Genomic DNA, 11,123 nt, shown 5'->3' with positions numbered 1-11,123 from the left:
AACATGGAGGTGGAAACACTATGCTTTGGGGCTGTTTTTCTGCTAAGGGGACAGGACAACTGCGCCGCATCAAAGGGACGATGGACGGGGCCACGCACCATCAAATATTGGGTGAGAACCTCCTTCCCTCAGCCAGAGCATTGAAAATGTGTCGTGGGTTGGTTTTCCAGCATGACAATGACCCAAAACACACGGCCAAGGCAACAAAGGAGTGGCTCAAGAAGAAGCACATTAAAGTCCTGGAGTAGCCTTATGGAGGGTGCTGAAAGTTTGAGTTGCTAAACATCAGCCTCAAAACATTAATGACTTGGAGAGGATCTGCAAAGAGGAGTGGGACAAAATCCCTCCTGAGATGTGTGCAAACCTGGTGGTCAACTACAAGAAATGTCCGACCTCTGTGATTGCCAACAAGGGTTTTGCCACCAAGTACTAAGTCATGTTTTGTGAAGGGGCCAAATACACTGTCACTCCTGCACAAGGCAGCTTATAAGAAATGAAGTTGAGACGAGAGATAATAGGAACACACTAAAGGGAAAAAGTGTTTTATTGGAACCCTCATAATTAAATATATTTGCATGCACATAAAGCAAATTTACAATTGGAATAAGAGTTACCATGCAAAAAGTGGTAAAAAGTGGAACATATCTACTCTTTTATACAAGAATCAAAGAGTTTTGATTGATAATCAGTAAAAGCATAAACAGACCTGTACAGAATTACAGAATAGTATTTAGTGCCATACAGTAGTTTTTGAAACTTTTATATATATATATATATATAAAACATACATAGTGTGTAATCATGTTTGTCAAGTCTGCTACTGCAATGCTACTTTTATTTACCACTCAAATTAATCTGTGAACAATTATTAACTTTATACATTACATACATTATAATCATATACAAGAGTCCACATGAAAGTCTATATTCATTTATATGTGTGCAGGTCCATGTTGCATATAATATAGAATTAATGAAATATCTCCTTACTGGTTTAAGTAGTCACATGTTGTGCAAATGAAAAAAAAAAAATAAACCCTGAGTTTCATTCATTTCAGTTACTTAGTGGAATAGAGTACTACTGGAATTCTGGCAGCAGCTTTTAGAAGTTTTATGTAACATGCAACATTCCCAGATTCAGCAATGACTGCAATACTCAGTATATTTGAAATGCATTACTGTTATTAATAAGCTTTTTTAAATTGTCATGCAGTATTCTGTCAACTGTGCATGTATGTATTTCAAGTGGCTGCATGTCATTTGATCTGTTCCGAAAGTAACACAGAATAATCCTTTTGTGGAAGCATTCTGGGCTTTTAATTGTATGGTAACATGTCTTCCAGTACTACATGGCGATTAAATAATACATTATGATGAGGTCATTTGATTGAAAAAAAATATATATATCATGGTCTATCATGGGCATAGATTATAGAGGTATGTCAGAATGGTTTGAAAAAACTGCAGTACATTTTTGAATATAATACAATATATTTTTGAATATAGTCTAACTCTATAGTATTTTGTTTATTCCAGTGCATTTGCCTGCTTTTCTTTGATATGTCCCATTTGAGTAAACAGTCAAGCTCTGATAGGTAAAGTGAAATAAAGTACTGTACTGTATGTACATGGTCTGTCCTAGATATCTGCAACAATTCAAAATATTAACATTTCAGAATATTTTTTTTGTAGGAAAAAGAATATTGCACTATGTAAGTCAGGAACATATAGACATACAGAAAATCATATAGTTCAATGTAAGTGATTTTCGAAATAGAATTCTGTGAATTCTACAACTGATGTCCACTGTAGACAACTAACATGTTTACTGTACTCATGAACACCTAGACAACACAGTCACCAGTTTTTTTTAGTAAGAGACAATAACAACAAACAAAAAAGAAATCCCCCCCCAAAAAAAACACATTTCAAAAAAGTTGATTTGCATTTTAATGAGTAAAATAAGTTTCACCAGTTTTTTTTAGAGAAGATGCTCTCCATTTGATGAGATAATTCACATGTAGCTTTGCATAGTTTTACAGTTTTAGGAATGAGATGGAATGCCAGGAACCAGGTTTCTGAAAAGATAAAGCAGTTCATTTGACATTTTATTTACATTATATAGTGGTGCAACATAAGATGCTGGTCCATATAACTGAAATTAGAACATCTTACTGAAAAACATTTATCAGAAATAACTTCTAGCTGACAAAAGTTCCACCTTATTTTTAATGTAAGAGTGGGTGTGGACATTTGTAACATGAATGTCTCTTGGAAAGACTAATTCATATGGACTGGTCATAAGTTAATTGTCTTTCTGAACTTTTTTGAAGCTTGAACATTTAATGGATTGACAAGTATGATGAGAAAATATTACAAATGTCTTCATTTGTGTTATGAAGATGAACAAAAGTCTTATGGGTTTGGTTTAACAAGAGGGTGACTAAATGGTGACAATTTTCATTTTTGAGTGAACTACCCCTTTAATAATAATAAAAAAGGAAAGCAGTTGGTTGTGTGTACAGCTAATATGGTGTATTTGCCAGAAAAGTGAATATATATAAACTGATAAAAGCTTCACTGGTTATTATGAGAATGATTCAGGGCCAGGTTCAAACACTTCTGCTAGCTAGTGTGTACATCATGTTAAAATATTTTTTCCCACGATACCTGAGCAATACAATTAAAACCTTTTGTTGTGTGCTTGTCGTTTTACAGAGGACTTCTTCTCTAATCTTGGTGAGTTCAACGCAGGATTTACTAAACGCTTGTCCATGAAAGAAAAGTCCGTACCTTCTTTATTTGAACCAACAATCATCTCCGAACCACAACCTGCAAGTATGATTAATACGTTATGTGTACATTTTCAATTGAGTGCTCAAAATATAAAAATTTTTGTGCTAATAGGTGATGTGTCCCTAGTGCAGCTTTAGGTTTCCAGGTAAACCACAATAGTACTGTCTTACTGAAATAGTTCTGATAATCTGCTGTGAACCCACTATTTCCTAAGAATGTGTCGATTAATGTACAGTCGTGGCCAAAAGTTTTGAGAATTACATAAATATTGAAAATTGGAAAAGTTGCTGCTTAAGTTTTTATAATAGCAATTTGCATATACTCCAGATTGTTATGAAGAGTGATCAGATGAATTGCATAGTCCTTCTTTGCCATGAAAATTAACTTAATCCCGAAAAAAACTTTCCACTGCATTGTTAAGAAGGCTTCAGGGCGTCCAAGAAAGTCCAGCAAGCGCCAGAAAGAAAGTCCAGCGTCTCCTAAAGAGGATTCAGCAGCGGGATCGGAGTGCCACCAGTGCAGAGCTTGCTCAGGAATGGCAGCAGGCAGGTGTGAGCGCATCTGCACGCACAGTGAGGCCAAGACTTTTGGAAGATGGCCTGGTGTCAAGAAGGGCAGCAAAGAAGCCACTTCTCTCCAAAAAAAAACATCAGGGACAGATTGATCATCTGCAAAAAGTATGGCGAATGGACTGCTGAGGACTGGGGCAAAGTCATATTTTCCGATGAAGCCTCTTTCCGATTGTTTGGGGCATCTGGAAAAAGGCTTGTCCGGAGAAGAAAAGGTGAGCGCTACCATCAGTCCTGTGTCATGCCAACAGTAAAGCATCCTGAGACCATTCATGTGTGGGGTTGCTTCTCATCCAAGGGAGTGGGCTCACTCACAATTTTGCCCAAAAACACAGCCATGAATAAAGAATGGTACCAAAACACCCTCCAACAGCAACTTCGTTTGGTGAAGAACAATGCATTTTCCGGCACGATGGAGCACCGTGCCATAAGGCAAAAGTGATAACTAAGTGGCTCGGGGACCAAAACGTTGAAATTTTGGGTCCATGGCCTGGAAACTCCCCAGATCTTAAAACTTGTGGTCAATCCTCAAGAGGCGGGTGGACAAACAAAAACCCACTAATTCTGACAAACTCCAAGAAGTGATTATGAAAGAATGGGTTGCTATCAGTCAGGATTTGGCCCAGAAGTTAATTGAGACCAGTCGAATTGCAGAGGTTCTGAAAAAGAAGGGCCAACACTGCAAATACTGACTCTTCGCATAAATGTCATGTAATTGTCGATAAAAGCCTTTGAAACATATGAAGGGCTTGTAATTATATTTCAGTACATCACAGAAACAACTGAAACAAAGATCTAAAAGCAGTTGAGCAGCAAACTTTGTGAAAACTAATATTTGTGTCATTCTCAAAACTTTTGGCCACGACTGTAGACTGTCATTGTAATTAATTTGTTAATAATAATTTGGTTTAACTTGTTTCATCAGTTAGTCATGTTAGCACTCATCTAATGTATCCACCATTAGTCTTTTGTGAAGTGTTTCATTTCTGACACACATTGTATTATGGAAAGACCGTTTTGCAATTATTCCAAAATGATTCACTCAAAGCAGTACTGAGCTTAAAGTCTACAAACCCCTTGTTCCTTAAGCCTACTCTTCTCTGATTGGTCAGCTGGCCAGGTCTGTTATGATTATTTTTAATCGTTTCAAAATAATTGTTGATTCGTTCAAAGCAGTTCTGAACTTAAAGGGGTCATTGGATGCCAATTTTTCACAAGTTGATATGATTCTTTAGGGTCTTAATGAGAAGTCTATCACATACTTTGGTTAAAATTTCTCAATGGTAGTGTAAAAACACTCTTTTTACCTTGTCAAAATTACCCCTTTTTAGAGCAAGCTTTTCTGTCGCATGTTCCTTTAAATGCTAATGAGCTCTGCTCGCCCCGCCCCTCTGTACCATGGGATGACGAGCCGTAATGTTTACTTTAGTCGCATTTAGCAGCGTTTAGCTGCGAAACTTGCTAACTAGCACATTATAAAGAAAGACCATTTGCAAAGATGAATAAAAAAAACCTTATACTCATTTCTGCTGTGGGTGAAGCTGCATCACGAATGATTTGCACGAACATAGACGCATATGCTTCTTCACACCGAGCTTAAGGTCTATAAACCCCTCCCTTCCATAAGGCTACTCTGCTCTGATTGGTCAGCTGGCCAAGTCTGTTGTCATTGGTCTTTCTGTATACAATGTGTGTCAGAAACAAAACACTTCACAAAAGAATAATGGTGGATATGTTAGCCAGGGCCTAACATGACTAATTGATGAAACAATGAAGTTTGTAAACCAAAATTCTAAGAAACATTTCTGAGAAAATTAGGATGTTTTCTGACCTTCTTTAATGTGTGGATTGTCAATAAATCACACACAAAATCCCTTCCATCAGCTTTTTTATGGAATTGCAAACTAACGCTAATATGCCCTGTTTTGTAAATCTGCCCCTTAATGTTTTGTGGGTGTGTGTATGTATGCTTTCGAGTTGTGAAAACTTACTTGGTAAGCACATCCAGGCCCTGGTTTCTAACATTTGTTATTTCTTGTTTTAAACCAGCAGTTTTTAGAAGTTGTTGTGGCACCAGCTTTGTCCACACCATTACTGCCATCACTGCAGTGGAACAGGAAAAGTTTCAGGTATTGGCTCTGCCACCAACAAAGACAGCCTTATGGTGGAAAATGGATTCAGTGATGGTCCAGATGATTATCTGCTGAGCAGCTTTTTCTCTTCATACTCACGAACTTATGAAATTCATAATGAAAGAAAAATGGTGTTAAAATTCAAACATAAATTTTGGTTGTCTTGATTATAGTCTTTCCTCATTGTCAGTCCATCAAATCCAGGCACCAAGTGGATTCTGTGCTCTCCAACTGGCTACAAAGTCCTACACTGGACCCGCTAGACCTGCTCTCGTATGTCTCACTTTCTTGGTCCAGCCTTTGATTACCCAGTAGGCACTCCCGACTGGTGTGCTCTACCTCAGGTGACTCTTCAAGAGAAGAGTGAACTATGCCTGATTCCTTTGGAGAGGGTGGTGGAGGATTATCTTGTAGGAGGGTGGAAGGTACCACCTCTGGAGTCCTGTGCTCTTCATCCACAGTTAGAGTGGAATAGGGAAAAGCTGGTTCTGTGGAAACGTGTAGGTGTGAATACGAGCTTGGTGTGACCTTGCAAGAAAATGAAGAACTTTCCAGTTTTTGAGGAAACAATGTATGCAAAACAGGATGTGACTGGCTGATACTGGCATGGGCTCCATCTCCAGCACAAATGTCCTCTGCTCGGAGACTCTCTCCAGGCGTTTGCCCCTGGGTTCCTGGGCTGATGCTAAGGAGAGAGGAGCCAGCAGAGACGTGGTGGTGGCTGGTATTGGAGGGAATTGAGGTGTAGGAGCTCCAGTCATGAGAACAGGGCTCAGTTGCTGTGACAGCAGAGGGTTGATTAGGCTCATGCTGGTGAAAGTGTCCCTGTTTCTCAGTGTGCTGAGCGAAACCAGAGCCACCTGCACATACCAGAGAAACATTTCAATCAAATGACAATGATATCTCTGCAGAATTGTATATAGAAATACAGATGGCTTCATCAATGAAAAAACAAAGGCTACAGGAAGTTTGTGGCCATACCACTAGGTCTGCCGTGACACCAAGATGTGGACCCCAGGAGACCCTCATGGACAACATGGTCTTTGTGCTGCGTGTGGATGCCGGAACCCAAGATGTAGGCTGGAGACATACTGACAGAAGAACTGGACATCATGTGGACTCCATAGGGACAGGAGGACAATGGTGATGTGTAATGACGAACGGCTATCTGTGCTTGCAGGAGGTGCATTATGTGATGCAGTTCCTTCGTTAGAATTGACACTTCCTGTTTCAGGTTGCCCATCTGGAAAGTATATATAAATATGATATTCATAAAATACAAGTAAACCATCACTTGGAAGCAATTTGTGTCCTTCATTTTTCACTTGAGTGCATGTCATAATTACAGTTTCTGGGTTTGTACTGTAAGTGGAAACCTTTTAGAAGGATTGAATTAGAGCCCTGCATTTGAGCCCGAGCCCGTCGGGGCCCGACTTTTTTTTGCCCCTAGGGCCGGGCTTCGGGCCAGTTTTCACGTCATAACTTGCACGCATATCGGGCTTCGGGCCTGCTTTAGAAAAAAACTTAAAAAAAAGAAAGTTTAATGAGATTTAATGCGTGCGGTCCCCGGAAGCGCCAGGGATGCCTAACTCGCGCATAGCAGTGTATGAGCGGAGCGCGGAGTGGAGCGGTGTGATTTTGAATGGAGGAAGGAGCGGATTTTTTTAAAAGTCGGAGCGTCATGGTTTTCACTATCATCAAGAGCGCTGCACCACCGCTCCATCATGAGTACAATTCATGCCAATGGTCCGTAATATAACTGCACATTAAGCAGGAAATCATATGTTAAACATGTTTAGCTTGATAGAGATGGATCACTCAAATCAGAAATAATGTGATCTGTAGGTAAAATAACTGACGAAAACGTATTATTTTCATTACAAACTTTGCACTGGATAAAGCAGCAATACTCTTTTAATGCTGACAATAATTAGCTGTGGTCGGAACAAATATTGCACACTATGTTTGAAACTCTCCTGTTATTTTATTTAATTATATTTTATGAACAGGACTGTTACATTTCAAACATACTTAATTATTTTTTTGACGCGGAGCGGTGTTTCTGATATCAGTGAGCGAGGAGTGGAGCTGGAGCGGAGCGAATATTAAATGCAAGGAGCGCGGGGGGAAATTGTTGCCGTTCCACTCCGCTTACTCTGCGCAGCACAGAGATTTTCAGCCACGTGGTAAAGTTGTGTTTTTGGAGTTTTCTATATTATTATTTATTCTTTATATATTTGTTCATTATTCGTTTACTTTACCACTGCGACTTTGTATGTTCCGGTTTTGCGCAGCAGAGCTGCCTGCCCTGTTCGAAATGCCTTTGTTCTGAGATGGTGATAATAAACTTTAAATCTAACATTGTGATATATTGATGTTTGTTTTATATCTGTGGACTGCATTGTAGACTAGTCAAGTGTTGATTTGATATATAGGTTAAATTGAGTAAACTCACTGTGGACCACATACCGCTTGGATATCGATGTCACTTAAAAAAACTAAAACTTACATTTAAAAAACAAACAAACAAACACACAAAAAACTCCAAACATTTCTCTAAATTGTTCTGATAAAAAAACCGAAACGAAAAAACATAAACTTTCTATTAAAAACGAATCTGGTCTATTTTAATGGCTGTAACAGTTTAAGCTGTTTGGCGGAAAAAAAGACGGGCTTCGGGTCGGACTCGGGCCAAAAATTTTGATAAGCTGTCGGACACGGGCCGGGCTACAGCCTGTGCGTCTCGGGCCAGGGCCGGGCTAGGGCTTAGATTTAAGGCCCGTGCAGGGCTCTAGATTGAATGTCTCTGTGTTTAGAAATGAAATTGTCACAGATTGTAAGATTGTACCTTCTTGTTGAGTTGGTCAATGGTCTCTTTTACTTCCTTTGTCTCCTGAAGCAGTGATGCATTCACTTGACCAGACCCTGCATTAAAACAACGATGCAATGACCCAACTGATCTATACAGTATGTGACTTAGATACTAAAAATAAAATATCATTACCGTTCAGTGTCTTACTACCCAGTGATGTCACAGTACTAGTTTTGTCACTGGTGTCCTCCACATTAAAACGAAAGACATGTCCATTGTCCTCAATTCCATCTACAACTCTATAAAAAGCCATACAGTCAGATACAGAGTCAAATAGTGATACACACCAAAAAAATACTCAATCTCAATTCATATTGTCTCATACTTTATACAGGAGTAGGTTACTCTGCTCTTCTCAATAAGAAGGTCAAAAGGCTATGACACACCAAGTAGACGGTCAACTGTCAAACACTCACTGAGCATCTATCAGCTCAGATATTGTGTTGTGTTCCACACAGTCTGCATTAGTTGGATCTTGTCAGGATTTTTAGACAATTGAGCATGTTGACTTCAATCCTTCTGACTCACTGTTCAGCTTAGCAAACCAGTGCATGAGACGAAAAGTGATAGTGATGAAAGTGAAGTCAACAGAGCGCACAGTGAAGGGTATTCTAATTCTACCTGAGCATTGCAATACATAAATATAGCTGCAAGCAGCAATTACCGGGGTTCAAGCGCTATAAGGTATTAAAGATTTAAGTATTTAAGAAAAAAGATATTATGTAGCAAGCCTGTAAGCACTTTTGGCAAATCCACAGAAATACAGTGTTTCTGAACCCTTTTTAACTGTTATAGTGCCAGCTGTGGTCCGATCTCCTTAAAACTTTGCATGCTTGTTTAGAATCACCTGTCACATGTGCTCACCAGGTTTCGCGAAGTTTGAGTTTCCCTTTACACTTCATAGGATTTTGGTTAAATTTGGACAGGCCCCTTTTCTAGATAACCCCATTATAGCTTCCCAAGGGGTAAATTTTTTGATAATTATTGACCTAGAGAAGGGTTTGATCGACATTTGTCCAGAATGAGGAGTTCTATCATATGATATGACTATCGCGTGTATGTGTGAAAAAACGCCCAATGTAAAATCTTTTACTTCTTTGAATAACACAATATTCCCCCAGTGGCCGTTTTCTTTCAAATTTCTCACAGACCTTTGGGGCCATGAGTCAAACAGGCCCACAGAGTTTTGTTCCGATCGGCCTCTGTTAACCTTGTTTCATAGGTGCTCAAACTTCAACGGCCAATGGCGGCCATGATTATTTGAGATGCCCTAATGTCCTTATACAGTGGTGTGAAAAAGTGTTGGCCCCCTTCCTTATTTTTTTGCATGTTTGCCACACTTTAATGTTTCAGATCATCAAATTAATTTAAATATTAATCAAAGATAACACAAGTACACAATGAAGTTTTTTATTATGAAGGGAAAACAAAATCCACATCCCACATGGCCCTGTGTGAAAAAGTGTTTGCCCCCTAAACTTAATAACTGGTTGGGCCACCCTTAGCGGCAACAACTGCAATCAAGCGTTTGCGATAACTTGCAATGAGTCTGTTACAGCGCTGTGCAGGAATTTTGGCCCACTCATCTTGGCAGAATTGTTGTAATTCATCCACATTGGAGGGTTTTCGAGCATGAACTGCCTTTTTAAGGTCATGCCACAGCATCTCAATATGATTCAGGTCAGGACTTTGACTAGGCCATTCCAAAGTCTTCATTTTGTTTTTCTTCAGCCATTCAGAGGTTTACTTGCTGGTGTGTTTTGGATCATTGTCCTGCTGCAGAACTCAAGTTCGCTTCAGCTTGAGGTCACAATCAGATGGCCGGACATTGTCCTTCAGGATTTTTTGGTAGACAGCAGAATTCATGATTCCATTTATCACAGCAAGTCTTCCAGGTCCAGAAGCAGGAAAACAGCTCCAGACCATCACACTACCACCACCATATTTTACTGTTGGTATGATGTTCTTTTTCTGAAATGCTGTTACTGTTACGCCAGATGTAATGGGACACACACCTTCCAGTTTCGTCAGTCCACAGAGTATTTTCAAAAATGTCTTGGGGATCATCAAGATGTGTTCTGGCAAAACTGAGACGAGCCTTTATGTTCTTTTTGCTCAGCAGTTTTCCAGCCACTCCTGGGAAGGTTCACCACTGTTCCATGTTTTCGCCATTTGTGGAGAATGGCTGGACTCCAGTGGTTCGCTGGAGTCCCAAAGCTTTAGAAATGGCTTTATAACCTTTTCCAGACTGATAGATCTCAATTACTTTCTTTCTCATTTGTTCCTGAATTTCTTTGGATCTCAACATGATGAGGCTTTTGAGGATCTTTTGGTCTACTCCACTTTGTCAGGCAGGTCATGTTTAAGTGATTTAAATACACTTTTTAACACAGGGCCATGTGGGTTTGGATTTTTTTTCCCTTCATAAAAAAACCCTTCATTTAAAAACTGCATGTTGTGTTTACTTGTGTTTTCTTTGATTAATATTTAAAATCGTTTGATGATCTGAAACATTAAAGTGTGACAAACATGCAAAAAAATAAAAAATCATTAAGGGGGCCAACACTTTTTCACACCACTGTATATCCACAGTTAAGGTGTCCATTTTTAAATGACAAATATAGACTACTGCCATCAGCTGGTATAAACATTTATTTTCTCTCTCTCAGTGAGTGTACATTCTTTGCAGTGTGTTCAAGTGCACCTTTTTGGCCCTGATGTAGACGATGCGAGTCAAAAACACCATAGTTTTTT

General features: G+C 39.2%; 1 protein-coding gene across 3 annotated transcripts in view; it reads right to left on the bottom strand.

The window, feature by feature from the left end:
- Positions 1-526: 526 nt before the first annotated feature.
- kcnh4b (potassium voltage-gated channel, subfamily H (eag-related), member 4b) overlaps positions 527-11,123 on the bottom strand; it is a 37,919-nt gene continuing 27,322 nt past the window's right edge. Inside the window, exons 13-18 of one of the 3 annotated variants that reach the window (XR_012341412.1) lie at positions 8,502-8,608; positions 8,346-8,422; positions 6,479-6,740; positions 5,357-6,357; positions 2,794-2,832; positions 527-2,078 (exon numbers count right to left, since the gene is read on the bottom strand). Coding sequence is in view for 1 of the 3 variants with exons in the window: in XM_073828007.1 (XP_073684108.1) it covers positions 5,684-6,357; positions 6,479-6,740; positions 8,346-8,422; positions 8,502-8,608 (1,120 nt within the window). In the remaining 2 variants the exon portion in view is untranslated. Of the gene's footprint in view, positions 6,358-6,478; positions 6,741-8,345; positions 8,423-8,501; positions 8,609-11,123 lie in introns of all 3 variants that reach the window. The other 2 variants (XR_012341411.1, XM_073828007.1) reach the window with 2 other exon arrangements.

Source organism: Garra rufa, chromosome 22 (assembly GCF_049309525.1).
Source record: "Garra rufa chromosome 22, GarRuf1.0, whole genome shotgun sequence".
NCBI classification, from domain to species: domain Eukaryota; kingdom Metazoa; phylum Chordata; class Actinopteri; order Cypriniformes; family Cyprinidae; genus Garra; species Garra rufa.
The sequence above is the reverse complement of the archived record's forward strand: the minus strand, read 5'-3'. Positions and strand labels throughout refer to the sequence as shown.